Source organism: Cupressus sempervirens, chromosome 7, assembly GCF_028749045.1.
Source record: "Cupressus sempervirens isolate cs-2001-9-10 chromosome 7, ASM2874904v1, whole genome shotgun sequence".
NCBI lineage: Eukaryota > Viridiplantae > Streptophyta > Pinopsida > Cupressales > Cupressaceae > Cupressus > Cupressus sempervirens.
The window spans coordinates 429,851,554-429,871,823 of NC_143124.1; the positions used below are offsets into that span (position 1 = coordinate 429,851,554).

Here is a 20,270-nt window from a genome sequence, read left to right on the forward strand (position 1 = left end):
AACTAATCTGACGCGTGTAAACACCGTCCCTTCAAATGTCCTCCAACAAATTTTCCCGATGTTTGAAATGCCAAACATAAGATTGTGCTCCACGTCAATGCGTACTTGCACCTTTAAACTCTTTTGCCTCTACGCTGCAGAATAAGACTAAAAAGCGTTCACACGTGTCATCTTCACTCCAATCAGAGGCTTGCAGTTTGAATAGTTTGAATAGAACTCTCTCCGTAAACCATTTATCATGCGAGGAAAAAAAATGCCTTTCCGATTCTCGCTGGAAGTAGAGAAATTTCAGGTGAATTAAGTTGAAGCCGACGATGAGGTTATATATATGACCCTTTCGCTAGTTGCTTCTCAAATTTCAGGTTTGGATTATCTAATTTTCATCTCGTGCCTAGCTAGTTGCTTTGATAAATCCCATATCTGATCCCTACAGAGACAACGGAAATAATGAATCCAGACGAAGTAAACATTGATCAAAATCTTTGGGTTATTCAGATGAAGGAAAGCGTCCAAATGCATTTAGATCAAGAAGAAGAGAAGGAAATGGTGGCATCCATTTATGGTGTGCCCAAAGAGCTCTTCACAATGAAGCCAGAAGCATATGTTCCGCAGTGCGTCTCCATTGGACCCTATCACCATTGGAGATCCCAACTGTGTGAAACGGAGAGATATAAAGTGGCTGCTGCGCGAAGATTTCAGAACATGCTAACCGGTAAGTGCAAGTTCGACTATGCAGTGGAAGAAGTGAAGAAGTACGACTGGCAAATCAGGAACTGCTACCAAAAATTTCTCAACTACAACGAGGAAGCGCTTGCATGGCTCATGGCTCTGGACGCGTCGTTCGTGCTCGAGTGTTTGCAGTTCTACACGAAAGGGGTGGATCACTCTTCTTCGCAACTGTCATCCCAGCTGAAACGGCCGGGCCATGTTTTAGACCCGGCTCGCAGAAGTTCAACCCACAATGCAATTATGAGAGATCTGATGATGCTTGAGAATCAGATTCCTTTGTTCCTTGTGCAGAAGCTGCTGGAAATCCAGCTGGGTTGTCAAGATAAGGCGGAAGAAAGGCTAAGGAATCTGGTGACGCTGGCCTGTGAAGAATGGTCGCCATTTATGTTGAAGAATAGTTCGAGGCTGTGCATAAAAACGAGGGGTCACCTATTGGAGGTGCTCTACCACTCTCTTGTCCCTTCAGCAGTCCTGGACGACACCTTCACTGTGAATAATGATGACGGGAGTCAGGTCCCGGAGACTGATTCAGCATACATAAAGCGTGCTGTGAAAGCTTTATGGAGGGTTCTCTCCTCATTCACAATCAGTCTTGTTCAACTTGTCTCCCTTATCTCTGACAGTGTCCTTAAAGGAAGGGCTGCCCGGTTTGCGACACAGTTGGCGAGGAATCTCGCTTCTGCATTTGTAACTCTTTCAATTAAGCGTAATGTTGAGAGTAATGAGGAAAAGGGGGAAGAGGGAGGACAATATTCCTCTCCGGAAATCCCTCCTTCACGCGACGAGCTGGAAATTCCGTCTGTCTCCGATTTATTGTCGGCAGGAGTAAGACTCGTTCCAACTGAGGGAGACCTTAGCACAGTTCGCTTTGAACCGAGCACTGCAACTCTTCATCTTCCCAGATTGTGGTTGGATTCCAACACAGAGGTTGTTCTGAGAAATCTGGTGGCCTTCGAAGCTTCGGCAGCGCCTGGTGATTTGGTCTTAAGTCGCTACACCGATTTCATGAACGGAATCATCGACACGGAAAAAGATGTTCGGCTACTGAGGAGAAGAGGGATCATCTACAACCAACTGGCAGACGACGGAAAAGTAGCAAGCCTGTGGAACGGAATGGGTAGATGTGTCAAACTGACTCGAGTTAAGTATCTGGACCAAGTTATAGCGGACATCAACAAGCACTATAACAATAGGTGGAGTGTGGCTGCGAAGAAATGTGCAAACAAGTACATATTTAATTCGTGGAAGCTCCTCACTGTTCTGGCCACCGGGATATTCCTGCTAATCACATGCTTCCAGACTTTTTGTTCTGTCTATGACTGTAAGCGCTCGTGGAGCAACAATGATATTTTGCACGGCTAGGCCAAGAAAGATTTTAACCCTTTAATTCCGGGGCACCGTCGATAGCCGGTGCCGTTTGCATTTCCGTCACCCTCCCATCTCCTCTGACATGCATATGCCTATGATTTACTGTCCAGCACCTAAATATTTCAGATGAGTCGTACTCTTTGTGCATTCTGTTTGGGGATCATGTATCTCGCAGGATTATATATTTTGTTGGGCGGCTTATGAAATATTCGTGGGACTTAAAGCGCTTTTTCCTTGTTTAAATTTTAAATAGTTACAAACAAAACTGTGGATAACATAAAGTTCACAGTTTTGGTTTGGTAATATAAACGTATTATATTTTACTAAATGGTTTTTGGTTTAAAATATTTTTTTATCTTATTTTTATAATTAATTATTATAATAGATAATTATTATTATTAAAGATTAAATTATTATGATTATTTTGGTTTCTTTTTGAAAAATTAAAACAAAAAATGAAATATTTGTTATCGATTAGAAAGCATAGATTTTACTTAGTTAGAAGGTTTTCTTGTTTGAAGTTATCATTTATAAATTAATTATAGATTAATTGTAGTGTAATTTTTCTCTCTTGAATTTTAAAAAATATATGTCTAAGTATTCTAAAAATATCTTAATGGTTGAAGCATCACTTTGAAACTCAACTATTGAGATAGATGATGGATTGGTTTTGTCCATTATTTTATATTTGATTTTTATTTAGATTACGGTAAAAGTAGGTTTTGAAGGGGCTCTGAAACCCTTTAACAAAAACAAGAAAGATAGGCAATTAAGACCACTATGAATAGTCTTGAAACCTACTGAAAAGTAGAATGAAAATTAGGTTTTACAGGGACCTAAAACCACTAGCAAAGTTCAATACAAGTATCCAGGTTTTACAAGGACCTGGAACCTGAAGTTCTATGTTTTTGGTTTTGGTTGAAACAACACAAAGGACCCAAAGCATCTATTGTAGTTTCGTAATCATCTTGACAGCCTCCCTCCTGATCATAGCAATGTTCTGAATGGAAGTGGCAGCCGAAGTCACAGTAGCTTGCAAGGCTTTCTACCTCGAGCTCTTGTCCTTGTCCTTCCTCCAAAGAAATACTGTCTTCATTTACTCTTTTTCCAAGGCTAGCTGCAGCAGCACAAATGCTTGATGTTACCTGCTCCACTTTTGTACCACTTTCCTTGATGAGCATTCTAAGATTTAACTCATAATCTTTAAGTTTTTTAGGGATATCTCCCATTTGCACCTCCAAGTGATTAATTATGGCTCGATCAGCATCCTGGTTATGTTTCATTATTTCCACTTTCTTCTTCAGCCCCATAATTTCATTATAGATCCAAGAATCAACTTGGAGAATAGAGTCTGCTTTGAGCTTTGCAGAATGTAAGAAGGAAAACTTTTTGTCCCTCTATGGTGAATCACAAATGTCATTAGTACTCTCATGTAAAGGGGAAACAACCTTATCCATTTGTTCCTCCCTATCCATCTGGACCTCCTATCTTTTTTCAACAAGGGCTTCTTGTTGGATTGGATCCTCCTTTTGTTGTTCCCTAGTCTCTGTAGTAGGAGTAGAAGCCAGGACCATTTGATCCACATCCTTCATAGTAACTGGATCATTAGTTAAGTTATCTTTGTCTTTAACACTAACCCTAGACATAGTGTGATTACCTTCATTGTTAGAGATGCTCTGTTCTGAGTTACCCTCTGAAGTATCCTTCTCTTTTTCTTTATCAAATTTTCCTTTTGTTTTTGAATATCCTTCCAAATTTGAGCTAAATTCTCCAACATCTGTCCCTTCCTCTTCCTCCTGGATATCCTTCTTAGAACCCTTAGAACTGTCTGACTCCAACTCTATTTCAACAATATGTTTCTGAGAACTTGAGGGTTTAGGTTTAACCTTTTCTTTTCCTTTAACATTCCCATCCATCTTACACTTCTTGGACTGAGAAGCTTTCTTCTTGTCAGAAGGAGTCGAGACAATGGACTTATTTTTACAAAAGCCCTCAATAAGAAGTATCAAGCCTTCATGTAAAATAGGTCGAGACTCCTTCTTCCTATGGGCAAATAAGCTTTGAAGCAACAAAAAACACAGATAGAAAGGGAAATAAATTATATCCTTGTATCTAAAATGGTTGAGGAAATCAAAATGAAATTTGTGAACTCTTTTGTTCCTACCATCCGAGATAAAATACTCATGAATGCAGCAAAGCACATCACACCAGATACCTTTAATCTGCTCCACATCAAAGAAGTCTCCACTCTTTTCTAGTTGCTTCTCCTCATCATCCGTCTTTAAAAAAAATTTATAGGCCGCATTGGACATACCGGTTTGTTTTGAGAACTTAATGCCACACATGGGGAGCCCCGTGACCTTGGCAATGAATTCCTCAGTAAGCTTCACAATGACTCCATGGAGAGTGACTCTATCATTAGCCCAATTTTTAAAGAAAGCAATAGTGATATAGAGTTTGAAGCCATGCAAGTGCTCCAGATAACTAACCACCTTCCCTTTCTGAAGAATCTTCCAAACATCTTGACGAGCCTTCCAGTCATCACATTTTTTGGGTTTTTGTTTCTGTGGCTCACCACCCATTCTGCCAAGAAAACACAAAACTAGAAACACCCAGATACAGAATGCAGAGAGTTTGAAAGGAAACAAGTTTTTAGTTGCCTGATTTGGAGGTCACCTTTTAGAAGATACATGCTAAGACCACATATCATTCACATGAATGTACCTCCTCGGGGAAGGTAACCTGAAAGCCGTAAGGCCACTCCATCAAATCATTAAATTGCTAATCTAAAAAAATCTTTCCCAATTCGGAATGAATGGCTTCATAATTAATAATCATTTTAAGATCAACATGCTTTTTGAATTTCTCATGCCACCTCACCTTATGCCCCATTTGAATAGCATAGTTGGCTATCCAATCAACAACACCATTGGCCTCATAGTATGTATGGGAAATGACCACCTTATCAAACTTTTGAATTAAGGTTTTAATTTCCATAACCATAGCTTCAATAGACCATGAGAAAAAAATTTTATTATTTAGGATATTTATAATGTTCAAAGAATCACCTTCCAACCATAATTTGGAATACCCCAACTCAACAGCTAGCTTAATAGTATAGAGAACAGTAGTGGCTTTAGCAATGTGGCTATTAGATTTACCAATAGGGATAGCAATAGTGTCAATAACATTACCCACCTCATCTCTCAAGACCCTTCCACATCCCGCTCTTCCCAGGTTTCCCTTTGCAACTCCATCAAAGTTCCCTTTGATCCATCCAAAAGGAGGTGCCTTCCATTTTATACTCAATCTAGGATTATCAATTTTTAGATTGGACCTTTCAGATTGTAAAGGGTTCTCAAAGTGGAAACTTTGTTAAGAAATTCTCTGGGATTTAAAGTTCTCCTTGATGGCTCTAATGATATTCTGACCAAGTACCCATCCCGGAAGATCTTTACTCCTAAAAACTCGATTATTTATTTCTTTCTAGATTCCCCACCAGAGGTGAGGAAGAGTAAGTTTCCAAAGAAAAAGAGCATCAAAATCCTTAGTGGGGCAAAGCCAACTTCTAAAAGAGAGCTCTACATTGTTTTGATGGACCCATGTTATACCCCAGAAGTTAAGAATCTCTATCCATACTTGTTGGGTGTAGGAACAATTCAAAAACATATGGTCTCTATCTTCAAAACCATTTTTGCATAAGATACGCCTATTAACCACATTAATACCTCTTTTTTGCAAATTATCTAGGGTCAGAATTTTATTTTGAAGCATAATCTAAAAGAAGATATTAATTTTGGGAATGAGACCCTTAATCCAGGCATGAGACCAAAGAGGTTGACTTCCCTTATCCTTTGAGGAAAATATAGAAGAGACTTTAAAATGGCCACTAGGGTCAGCATGCCAAATAACCTCATCCTCAAGATTAGAATACAGAGAAACAACATTGAGAGATAACTGGATATTGCTGAAGCCTTGATCAACATCAGTTAAATTCACCCAGGAATCATTCTGCCAATAATGACTAACTAAAATGCCAAATCTTTGCTTGCATCGGTCAACAAGTTCATTGTCAAGGACATCTTCAAACAAGGGATGATCCGTTAACCAAACAACTTCCCAAAATTTCACCTGAAGCCCATTACCAATTTTCCATGAACATCATTTTCCTAGAGTTTTCTTGGTCCCCTAAACAACCCTCCATATAGAGGAAGGATGAAAAACATCAGGAGCAGAGAAGAAATCTAGAAGGGATTTAGCATTGAAGAGGTATTTTTGTTTCCATATGGTGCTCCACTCTTTGTTATCATGATAGACTCTCCAACCTTGTTTTGCTAAAAGAGCATCGTTCATGCATCTGATTTTCCTTATTCCCAAATCCCCTTCTCTTAATGTTTGATTTTGTTATTTGTCTTATTCTTCTTTAAAAAATAGCAACATAGGGCAATCCAAAGCAGTAAATTTGGTGAATTCCTCCAATTTAGTGGCTCGCACGGATGAAGGACAGAATCTAGCTTTCATTTTCTCCACCCTCGCGAACAGTGACAAGGTGGCACATGTTGTTTCTATGACGATCTCCTAGGATGTGAACTCACCCCATGACAAGACTCAAATTGGGGATACTATTGGCATCACCGAAAGCAATTGAAATTTTGATGTTGGTGAGGTGGTAGGAGGTAAAAGTGATGACTCAGCGAACAAACAAGGAATCAGGTGTGATCTGCCCTTAATCCCAAACCCTAAATTTAATATGCCTTTTAAATTTTTGAGTATTTTAGTACGCCATAGTAGTAATGTGTCTACCTAAAAATCAATTGATAACTCTGCTAACAATGTGCCTAAACCTAGTTCGAACCCTGGCAACAAACAGATATCTCTTCTAGAGGCAGTTGCAAATTCATCTCCTGCAATCCCTTCTAGTGCTCGTTTCGCCAAATGTGCACAAGGTGAAATCACAAAAATTGATCCTTCTACATTTCATGTTACTCCTAACCCTAAAATGTTAAATGAGATTATTAAGGAAAAAGAAATATTAAGAAATATTGCCATCTTCTCTCTATGGTTGAAATTGATAAAGTGTCTGCCAGGAAATTCTTAGACAATTGGGTTTATAATTATTGGAACTTAAAGCTTGGCTATCAAATTTCTTTTTGTAGGAAGATACAGAAAGGATTGTTTGTTGTGTTTTTTATCAATAATGACTCTCAATAGGCTGTGCTAAAAAAAGAGTATTGGATAGTTAGCAACACCACATTCAAGGCGCTGGCCGGCTTGGAATGCGAAGGATAACCTTGATGAGGTGGTTGCTCTTTTGGCTCCAAGATGGGTTCTCATTAAACAAATTCCCTCTTTTTTTGTGGCATTTTATTCTTCAGTTGGTTGAACCCCTAGGAAAATTCTTGCAAATGGATGACTCTGCTCATTTAGTCCCTCATTTAGATGCGAGGGTTCTTATTGCATTGAAGCCTAGTCAGGATTTACCTAAAGAAATTAACATTTCTATAGTTAATGAGCAAGTTTCCTGCCCTTTTGAAACCCTAGGAGGTTTGAGCATGTGTTTTTTATATAGAAAAGAGGGGCATCTTAGGAAAGATTGCCCGATTATTAGAAATAAAACCCAAAAGAATGCTAATCCTTTTAACCTCCCTATTTCTACCTAGCCGGTTCCCCCTTCTTCTGCTAAAACTAATTCTATGCCTTCCCCCTCACAATCTATCCCCTCTCCACTTCAAACATCATTCTCTCAAAATGTGTCATTTAGCAACATAGTGGATACAGATGGTTTTCAAACTATTTTTAAAAAAAAGGAAAAATCAGTCAAGTAAAAAACACTCAGCTCCAAATATGCCTTTTGTATCACCTCCTTCAATGGCTAATACGACTACTAAAGATAAAGCTAAATCCTCTGTCCCCCTTCTGTCTAATCCTAAGGCTCCCGTTGAACATATTTCTTCAAAACAGAATCTTGATGTGAAAGTTTTTCAAGAGATTTCTGATGATTTCATTCTTGAAGTTATTCTAGTGACCCCTACTATTGTTAATAATCAATCTCTAGAGTTGGAGGCTTCTTCCCCTTCTCTGTCTAATAATGAGGTTATCCCCACTACTAGAAGGATAGGAAGAGCTTCGAGATCCAAGAATAAGAACAAGACCAGTAAGAAGAAGAATCAAACTGACTCGTAGGATGTTTCTCCTATGGAGGACATCGTGGGTGTTGAGGCATCTAATTCTCTAATTCTATCTCAATGAATTGTGTTTCTTGGAATATTAGAGGACAGGAATGTCCTGATAGAAAGTTTTTTATTAAGAATTTTATCAGTTCTTGAAATAATATTGATATGATTATGCTGCAAGAAATTAAGTCTATTGGATTCAATCTCGAATCCAATCTTAATTTTATCTAGAGAGATGTCATCAAAATCTCCACTAATCACCCTTAGGGTAGAGGGGGAGTGGTGATTTTACTCAGCCCCGAATGGGGACCTAAAATTAAGAGTTTTGGTTTTTCTCCTTGTAATAGAGCTATATGGTTGATCTTTAATCATAATAATATGGAGTTTGGTATATGTTCTGTTTATGCTACCAATGATTATATGGAAAGAATTATGTTTTGGTCTTGGCTTAGCTCCTGTCCTAACATTTAGGTATGTGCAGGATCATGGTGTACCAAACTATGGCCTTAAGTGGCAGTGAAAAATCAAAAAATCAGGGTTATGTCAACTTGACACATAATTTTAAAGTGTTTATAGACTTTATATCAAAAATTTGTAGGAAAATAATCTGTAAGAAATTGAATGTAGTTTCTAAACTACTAGGCCTTATCAGGAGAAAAAAATAATTGATTGGTCAAAAGGTTGAATTTTAATGCAGTACTACAAAAATTTCAGGGCAAAAATAAAAAGTAGGTGTATGTCTGACCACCTTAATCAAAATCAAATGATAATATTTTTTTAATATAATTATAGATATGAAAAGTAGACTTATGCCCGGATGTGACGCATATTTTTTGGTATTTTTATTCCAAATAAATAATTAAATATGAATTTTTTACCAAAACTTTTTTGGAAAAAAAAAAGTCCCTTGTCTGACCACCTTAATTAATAGAAAATTTTACCAAATTTTATTTTATTTTATTTTTTCTTATACTAGGCAAAGCATAGAATGTGATGCAACTTTTAGATTTAAAAAAAGTTATACCGTTTGAAAATTATAGCTGTTTTTCAATCAGTATGTCAATCAGCACTTTACAATAATCTTCATTGATACTTAACTAATAAATAGTTATCGATCTCAGAATTTGACAGAAATTATATTGATGGAATCTTCAGAGCGATATTAAAAAACTCTTTTCATTTCATTCAATTTCAATCAAAATAACATTGTCAGACGACTACCCGAAGTCTGAGTATCACTAAAACCCTCTTTAAACACGTCTTTTGGGTTGACCGGGTAGGCTTGGTAAATACCAAGCCTAATCGGATATCGGATTTGAAATCAGATATCGGATTTGAAATCGGATATCAGATTTCAAATCAGATATCCGATATGGCTAGGTGAATTTTGGTGGGAAATTTGAAATCCCAAACCATTTTGGAGGGAAAACAGGATTTAAGACTTATAGCTTATGATTTATAAATTATTTTTGTTATATTACTATGTAAATATGTATTATAATATATTTTATATATATATATATATTATAACGTAATGTAAAGATATAACATATAATATATTAATATATAATAATATATTATGTTATTCTCATTATAATCTATAAATATAATTTATATTATTATTATTTTTACTAAATATAATAACGTAATATATATATATTATATATATAAGTATGTTATTAATATATATATATATAATAACGTAATATTTTTATTAAATATAATAACCTTATATATATATATATAAGTATGTTATTAATATATATAATAACGTAATATATATTATAACATAATATTTTATAGCTTATAATTTATAAAAAAAAGAAATTATATTACTATGTAAATATGTATTATAATATATTATATATATATATATATATAATAACGTAATGTAAAGATATAACATATAATATATTAATATATAATAATATATTATGTTATTCTTATTATAATCTATAAATATAATTTATATTATTATTGTTTTTACTAAAAATAATAACGTAATATATATATATATATATATATATATATATATATGTTATTAATATATATATAATAACGTAATATTTTTATTAAATATAATAACCGTATATATATATGTGTGTGTGTGTGTGTGTGTGTGTGTGTGTGTGTGTGTGTGTGTGTGTGTGTGTGTGTGTGTGTGTGTGTGTGTGTGTTATTAATATATATTATTATATTAATATGTATGTTATTAATATATATGTATATTATTAATATATGTGAGTCAAAGGGGGTCATAGGTTGACCTATGACCCCCTTCGACCCATTACATAACAACATATGTCCCTAGGGGTCCTAGGAACCCTAGTGACATATTAGAATCGTTCTTATGGGTCGAAGGAGGTCATAGGTTGACCTATGAACCCTTTTGACGCATTACATTACGACATATCTCCCTAGGGGTCCTAGGACCCCTAAGGACATATTAGAATTGTTCTTATGGGTCAAAGGGGGTCATAGGTTGACCTATGACCTCATTCAACCCATTAAATGATGACATATGTCCCTAGGGGTCTAGGACCCATAGGGACATATTAGAATCGTTCTTATGGGTCAAAGGGGGTCATAGGTCAACCGATGACCCCCTTCGACCCATTAAATGATGACATATGTCCCTAGGGGTCCTAGGACCCCTAGGGACATATTAGAATCATCCATATGGGTCAAAGGGCGTCATAGGTTGACCTATGACCCCCTTTGACCCATTACATGACGACATATGTCCCAAGGGGTCCTAGCACCCCTAGGGACATATTAGAATCATTCATATGGGTTGAAGGGGCTCATAGGTTGACTTATGATCCCCTTCGACCCATTACATAATGACATATGTCCCTAGAGGTCCTAGGACCTCTAGGGACATATTAGAATCATTCTTATGGGTCGAAGGGGGTCATAGGTTGACCTATGACCCCCTTCGACACATTACATGATGACATATGTCCCTAGGGGTCTTGGGACCCCTAGGGACATATTAGAATCGTTCATATGGGTCAAAGCGGGTCATAGGTTGACCTATGACACCCTTCGACCCATTACATGAAGACATTTGTCCCTAGGGTTCCTAAGACCCCTAGGGACATATTAGAATCGTTCATATGGGTCAAAGGAGGTCATAGGGTGACCTAGGACCCCCTTCGACCCATTAAACGATAACATATATCCCTAGGGGTTCTAGGACCCGTAGGGACATATTAGAATTATTCATATGGATCAAAGGAGATCATAGGTTAACCTATGAACCCCTTCGACCCATTAAATGATGACATATGTCCCTAGGGATCCTAGGACCCATAGGGATGTATTAGAATTGTTCATATGGATCAAAGGGAGTCATAGGCTGACCTATGACCCCCTTCGACCCATTAAATGATGACATATGCCCCTAAGGGTCCTAGGACGCCTAGGCACATATTATAATTGTTCATATGGGTCAAAAGAGGTCATAGGTTGACCTATGACCCCCTTTGACTCATTACATGACAACATATGTCTTGGTGACCCCTAGGGACATATGAGAATAATTTTTATGGGTCAAAGGGGGTCATAGGTTGACCTATGACCCCATTCGACATATTACATGACGACATATGTCCCTAGGGGTCCTAGGTCCCCTAGGGACATATTAGAATTGTTCATATGAGTCGAAGGGGGTCATAGGTTGACCAATGATCCCCTTCGACCCATTAAATGATGACATATGCCCCTAGGGGTCCTAGGACCACTAAGGACATATTAGAATTGTTCATATGAGTCAAAAGGGGTCATAGATTGACCTATGACCCCCTTTGACCCATTTAATGATGACATATGTCCCTACGACCCCTAGGGACATATGAGAATCGTTCTTATGGGTCAAAGGGGAACATTGGTTGACCTATGACCCCCTTCAATGCATTACATAATGACATATGTCCCTAGGGGTCCTAGGACTCCTAGGGAAATATTAGAATCGTTCTTATGGATCAAAGGTGGTCATACGGTGACCTATGACACCCTTCAACCCATTACATGACGACATATGTCTCTAGGGGTGCTAGGACTCTAGAGACATATTAGAATCATTTTTATGGGTCAAAAAGGGTCATAGGTCAACCTATGACCCCCTTTGACCCATTACATGATGACATATGTCCCTATGGGTCATAGAAAACCTAGGGACATATTACAATTGTTCATATGGGTCAAAGGGGGTCATAGGTTGACCTATGACCCCCTTTGACCCATTACATGATGACATATGTCCCTAGGGGTCTTGGGACCCCTAGGGACATATGAGAATAGTTCTTATGGGTCAAAGGGTGTCATAGGTTGATCTACAACCCCCTTCAACACATTACATGTCGACATATGTCCCTATGGGTCCGAGGGCCCCTAGGGACATATTAGAATCATTCATATGGGTCGAAGGGGGTCATAGATTGACCTATGATCCCCTTCGACCCATTAAATGACAACATTTGTCCCTAGGGGTCCTACGACCCCTAGGGACATATGAGAATCATTCTTATGGGACAAAGGGGTTCATAAGTCATTACGTGATGACATATGTCCCTAGGGGTCCTAAGACCCCTAAAGAAATATTAAAATCATTCTTATAGGTCAAAGGTGGTCATAGGTTGACCTATGACCAGCTTCGACCCATTACATGATGACATATGTCCCTAAGGGTCCTCGGAACCCTAGAGACATATTAGAATCATTCTTAGAGGTCTAAGGGGGTCATAGGTTGACCTATGACCCCCTTTGACCCATTACATGATGACATATGTCCCTAGGAGTCATACGACACCTTAAGGACATATTAGAATGCTTTTTATGGGTCAAACGGTGTGATAGGTTGACCTATGACCGCCTTCGAAGCATTACGTGATGACAGATATCCAAAGGGGTCCTAGGACCCCTAGAGACATATTAGAATCATTCTTATGGGTCAAAGGGGGTCATAGGTTGACATATGACCCCCTTCGAACCATTAAATGATGACATATGTCCCTAGGGGTCCTAGGACCCCTAGGGACATATTAGTATCATTGATATGGGTCAAAGGGCATCATAGGTTGACCTATGACCCCCTTCGACCCATTACATGATGACATATGTCCCTAGGGGTCCTAGCACCCCTAGGGACATATTAGAATCATTCATATGAGTCGAAGGGGGTCATAGGTTGACTTATAATCCCCTTCGACCTATTACATAATGACATATGTCCCTAGAGGTCCTAGGACCCCTAGGGACATATTAGAATCATTCTTACGAGTCAAAGGTGGTCATAGGTTGACCTATGACTAGCTTCGACACATTACATGATGACATATGTCCGTAGGGGTCCTCGAAACCTTAGGAACATATTAGAATTGTTCTTATGGGTCAAAAGGTGTCATAGGTTGACAATTGACCCACTTCGACACATTACATGATGACATATGTCCCTAGGGGTCCTAGGACCCCTAAGAAGATGTAAGAATGCATCATATGGATCAAAGGGTGTTATAGGTTTACCTATGACGCCCTTCAACCCATTAAATAATGACATATGTACATAGGAGTCCCAGGACACCTAAAGACATATTGCAATCATTCTTATGGGTCAAAGGCAGTCATAGGTTGACCTATGATCCCCTTCGACCCATTAAATGATAACATATGTTCCTAGGGGTCCTAGGACCCCCAAGAACATATTAGAATCGTTCTTATGGGTCAAAGGGGGTCATAGGTTGACCTATGACCCCCTTCGACCAATTACATGACCACATATGTCCCTAGGGGTCCTAAGACCCCTAAGGACATATTAGAATAGTTCTTATGGGTCAAAGGGGCTCATAGGGTGACCTATGACCCCCTTCGACCCATTAGATGATGACATATGTCCTTATTGGTCAAAGGGGATCATAGGTTCACTTATGACCCTCTTTGACACATTACATGACGACATATGTCCCTAGGGGTCCTAAGACACCTAGGGACATATTAGAATGCTTCATATGGGTCAAAAGGTGTCATAGGTTGACCTATGACCTCCTTCGACCCCTTAAATGATGACATATATAGCAAGGGGTCCTAGGAACCCTAAGGACGTATTAGAATCGTTCATATGGGTCAAAGGGGGTCATAGGGTGACCTATCGTCCCCTTCGACCAATTACATGACGACATATGTCCCTAGGGTTCCTAGGACCCCTAGGGACATATAAGAATCATTCTTATGGGTCTAAGGGGGTCATAGGTTGACCTATGACCCCTTTCGATCCATTACATGATGACATATGTCCCTAAGGGGTCCTAGGAACCCTAGGGACATATTAGAATTGTTCTTATGGGTCAAAGGGGCCCATAGGGGTACCTATGATCCCCTTCGACCTCTTAAATGATGACATATGTTCTTAGGGGTCCTAGGACCCCTAGGTAGATATTAGAATCACTTTTATGGGTCGAAGAAGGTCATAAATCAGCGTATGAGCCACTTTGACCCATACGAATGATTCTAATATGTCCCTAGGGATCGTAGGACCCCTAGGGACATATGTCATCATGTAATGGGTCGAAGGGGGTCATAGGTCAAACTATGACCCCATTTGACTCATATGAACAATTCTAATATGTCCCTAGGCGTCCTAGGACACCTAGGGACATATGTCATCATGTAATCTGTCGAAGGGGGTCATAGGGGTCATAGTTCAACCTATGACACCCTTGAACCCATAAGAATGATTCTAATATGTCTCTAGGGGTCCTAGGACCGCTAGGAACATATGTCGTCATTTAAAGAGTCAAAGGGGGTCATAGGACAACGTATGACCCCCTTTGACCCATAAGAATGATTCTAATATGTCCCTAGGGGTCCTAGGACCGCTAGGTACATATGTCATGATTTAATGGGTCAAAGGGGGTCATAGGTCAACCTATGACCCCCTTTGACCCATATGGAGCATTCTAATATGTTCGTAGGGGTCCTAGGATCCCTAAGGACATATGTCATCATGTAATGGTTCGAAGGGGGTCATAGGTCACCCTATGACCCCCTTTGACCCATAAGAACAATTCTAATGTCCCTAGGGGTCCTAGGACCCCTAGGGACATATCTTGTCATTTAATGGGTAAAAGTGGGTCATAGGTCATCATATGACCCCGTTTGACCCATATGAAGCATTCTAATATGTCCCTAAGGGTCTTAGGACCCCTAGGGACATATGTCATCATGTAATGTGTCGAAGGTGGTCATAGGTCAACCTATGACTCCCTTTGACCCATATGAACGATTCTAATATGTCCCTAGGGGTCCTAAGACCCCTAAGAACATATGTCATCATTTAATGGGTCGAAGGGGGTCATAGGTCAACCTATGACCCCCTTTGATCCATATGAACGATTCTAATATGTCCCTACGGGTCCTAGGACCCCTAGGGACATATGTCATCATATAATGGGTCGAAGGGGGTCATAGGTCAACCTATGACCCCCTTAGACCCCCCTTAGACCCATATGAAAGATTTTAATATGTCCCTAGGGGTCCTAGGACCCCTAGGGACTATGTCATCATGTAATGGGTCGTGAACAGTTCTAAGACGTTCCTAGGGGTCCTAGGACCCCTAGGAAAATATGTCATCATGTAATTGGTCAAAGGGGGTCATAGGTCAACCTATGACCCCCTTCTACTCATAAGAATGATTCTAATATGTCCCTAGGGCTCCTAGGACCCCTAGGGACATATGTCATCATTTAATGGTTCGAAGGGGGTCATAGGTCAACCGATGACCCCCTTTGACCCATATGAACGAATCTAATATGTTCCTAGGGGTCCTAAGACCCCTAGGGACATACGTCGTCATGTAATATGTCGAAGGGGGTTAGAGGTTAACCTGTGACCTCCTTTGAGCCATAAAAACAATTCTAATATGTCCCTAGGGGTCCTAGGACCCCTACGGAGATATTTCATCATTTGATGGGTTGAAGAGGGTCATATGTCAACCTATGACCCGCTTTGACCCATATGAAGTATTCTAATATGTCCCTAGGGGTCCTAGGACCCCTATGGACATATGTCATCAGATAATGGGTCAAAGGGGGTCATAGGTCACCCTATGACTCCCTTTGACTGATTAGAAGGATTCTAATATGTCCCTAGGGGTCTTAGGACCCCTAGGGACATATGTAGTCATGTAATTGGTCAAACTGGGTTATAGGTCAACCTATGACCCGCTTTGACCCATAAGAATGATTGTAATATGTCCTTAGGGGTCCTAGCACCCCTAGGGACAAATGTCGTCATTTAATGGGTTGAAGGGGGTCATAGGTCAACCTATGACCCTCGTTGATCCATAAGAATAGTTCTAATATGTCCCTAGGGGTCCTAAGATCGGTAGGGACATATGTTGTCATTTAATGGGTCAAAGGAGGTCATTGGTAAACCTATGACCTCCTTTGACCCATATGAACGATTCTAATATGTCCCGAAGGATCCTCAGACCCCTGGGGACATATGTCATCATGTAATGGGTCGAACAGGGTCATAGGTCAATCTATGACCCCCTTTAACCCATATGAATTATTCTAATATGTCCCTAGGGCTCCTAGGACCCCTAGGGACATATGTCGTCATGTAATGGGTTGAAGATTCTAATATGTCCCTAGGGGTCCTAGGACCCCTAGGGATATATATTGTCATTTAATGGGTCGAAGGGGGTCATAGGTCAACCTATGACCCTCTTTGACCCATATGAAACATTCTAATATGTCCCTAGGGGTCCTAGGACCCCTAGCTATATATGTCATCATTTAATGGGTCGAAGGGGGTCATAGGTTAACCTATGACACCGTTTGACCCAAATGAAGCATTCTAATATGTCCCTAGGTGTCCTAGGACCCCTAGGGACATATGTCGTCATGTAGTGTGTCGAAGAGGGTCATATATCAACGTATGACCCCCTTTGGCCCATAAGAACGATTCTAATATGTCCTTAGGGGTCCTAGGACCCCTAGGGACATATGTCGTCATCTAATGGGTCGAAGGGGGTCATAGGTCACCCTATGAGCCCCTTTAACCCATAAGAATGATTCTAATATGTCCCTAGGGGTCCTAGGACCCCTACAGACATATGTCATCATTTAATGGGTCAAAGAGGGTCATAGGTCAACCTATGACCCCCTTTGACCCATATGAAGCATTCTAATATGTCCCTAGGTGTCCTAGGACCCCTAGGGACATATGTCATCATGTAATGTGTCGAAGGGGGTCATAGGTCACCCTATGACCCCCTTCAAACCATATGAAAGATTGTAATATGTCCCTAGGGGTCTTAGGACCCTTAGGGACATATGTCATCGTGGAATGTGTCGAAGGGGGTCATATGTCACCCTATGATTCCCTTCGACCCATATGAATGATTCTAATATGTCCCTACGGGTCTTAGGACCCCTAAGGACATATGTCATCGTGGAATGTGTTGAAGGTGGTCATTGGTCACCCTATGACCCCCTTCGACCCATATGAATGATTCTAATATGTCCCTAAGGGTCTTAGGACCCCTAGGGGCAAATGTCGTCTTGTAATATGTCGAAAGGGTTCATAGGTCATCCTGTGACCCCCTTCGACCCATATAAACTATTCTAATATGTCCCTAGGGGTCCTAGGATCCCTTAGGGACATATGTCATCATGGAATGTGTCGAAAGGGGTCATAGGTCATCCTGTGAGCCCTTTTGACCCATATAAATGACTCCACTAGAAATAATATAGTAAAAATAATAATAATATAGTATAACATTCATATATATATATATATATATATATTATAGATTATAACAATAATAACATAATATATTATATATTATAATTTACATATGATAATAATAATAATAATATATTATAGATTATAATTTATATATGATAATAATAATAATATGTATTAATAACATATATATAATATATTACGTTATTATATTTAATAAAAATATAGTAAATATAATAATAATATATTATAATAATATATATTATATTTATAGATAATAATAATAATAATAACATAATATATTATTATATATTAATAGATTATATATTATATCTTTACATATTTCATAACTCAAATTAGTTATATCACTTACAAATTTGTTTTTCCCTCTAATTTTTGTCCCTTTTCCCTCCAATTTTTATGCCGTCGATATCCGATATGAGATCCGATATTCGATCTCATATCGGATATCCGATAAGGCTTGGGCCTTACTTTCCAGGTTTGGTACCTGGATAGGTGAAAAAAAATCAGAGCGAATTTTGAAGCGCTTTTAGACGTGTTCAAACTCTATTTTTTTCACATTGCCACTTTTTGGCACACCATGATCCTGCACATACCCATTCCTTGGATGTATGGAGGTTATTTCAATATGATAAAGAATCAAGAAGATAAAATGGGAGGTCTCCCTTTCTCTTGGAAAGAGCAGGAAATGCTTACTTGGAATAACTTTAAAAGGGCTAAGCAAGAATAATAACCTTGGCCTATGGTTTACTTGGTGTAATTTTTTAGAAGGGTCAGTATAGAATCTACTCTAGACTTGATAGATTCTATCTTAATAGAAATTTCTTTTTTGTGATTCCAGATATGAATAATAACTTCGTGCTTGTCTCCCCTACCACTCTTTTAGATCACCACCCTATTTCTATAACTGTTAGTCTCAGCTACTCACCTATTTGTAGCAATCATTCTAACCATAAATTCATTCTCAACACTAACCTTCTAGAGGATAATGACAGTCTTGCTGCCATTTTCATTATAAGACTCATCAATGAGTCTCATTTTCCCTCTTTATCATATACCCGTAGGTGGAGTCTAGATGTCTCTGCCTGGTAGAACCTTTTAAGAACTATTGGTCAAAAGAAGGCCAAAGATTATAGATTTAAGGAATCTTGGCTTAATAATAACCTTTATAATGCTGAAATTGATATCCAAAATAACCCAGATGATCCTTATCTCTGTCACTAGCTTGCCCATGCTAAGAATGCTCTCAGAAAACATCAACATCAAAAAGCTCTGGGGGTGAGAATTTGTTCAAGAGTCCATTGGTTACATTATGGAGATAGAGGTAGTAAATTTTTCTTAAATCTTATTAAACATAAGCAAACTAAGGAATCTATTGATAAACTACTTATTAACAATCAATTGATTAATGATATTGATATTATCAAGAATGAATTTGCTGAATTTTATAAAAGTCCTTTTACTTTGGAGGATACTCAGGGGGCTAGAGATCAATGTAAGAATCTTATTCCTAAAAAGATCTCATTTGAGGATGCTTCTATTCTTAAGCAACCCTTGTCTCTTGAGGAAATTTAGAAATCCATCAATTCCCTTAATAATGATAGAGCTCCTAGGCTTGACAGGCTACTTGCAAAATTCTACAAGGCTAAGGATAAATAGATTAGCAAAGTCTTAATTAATATTTATAATGAAGCCATTGATATTGGAACCCTAGGTAGGGATATTAATTCTAGAATCATTAAACTCATCCCTAAGGAGGGTGATAAATCCCTTATTAAGAATTGGAGGCCTATAACTCTTTAAATGTTTCTTATAAAAATTTGGCTAAGATTATGTCAACTAGGCTTGAAGCCATTCTCCCCAAATTTGTTTGCCCTACCCTAACTGGATTTGTGAAGGGTAGATATATAGTAGAGAATCTTATTACTAGTTGGGAAGCTCTTAATTGGGCTAAATATACTAATCAAAATGTCTCTATATTTTTGCTGGATTTTGAAAAGGCTTATGATAGAATTGAATGGAATTTTATTAATATTATGCTCAAGGCTTTTGGTTTCTCATCTTTCTTTTGTGGTATTATGAAAACGCTTCTCAAGGATGCTCATGCTCAAATTGATGTTAATGGATCCTTGTCTACTCCTTTCCCTTTGGGAAGATTGATTAGACAAGAGTGCCCTCTTGCTCCCACTCTTTTTGTTATTGCCTCTAAAGCTATGTTTTGTATTCTTT

General features: G+C 38.6%; 1 protein-coding gene across 1 annotated transcript; it reads left to right on the plus strand.

Moving 5' to 3' along the window:
* Positions 1 to 447: 447 nt before the first annotated feature.
* LOC149547375 (putative UPF0481 protein At3g02645) lies at positions 448 to 2,091 on the plus strand. Its single transcript, XM_089794128.1, has one exon. The coding sequence runs from the start codon at positions 448 to 450 to the stop codon at positions 2,089 to 2,091; it is 1,644 nt and encodes a 547-aa protein (XP_089650254.1).
* The last annotated feature ends 18,179 nt before the right edge of the window (positions 2,092 to 20,270 follow it).

Bases quoted from the DNA above. Each gene is read 5' to 3' on its own strand.
- LOC149547375 (XM_089794128.1), top strand. From the start codon at position 448: ATGAATCCAGACGAAGTAAACATTGATCAAAATCTTTGGGTTATTCAG.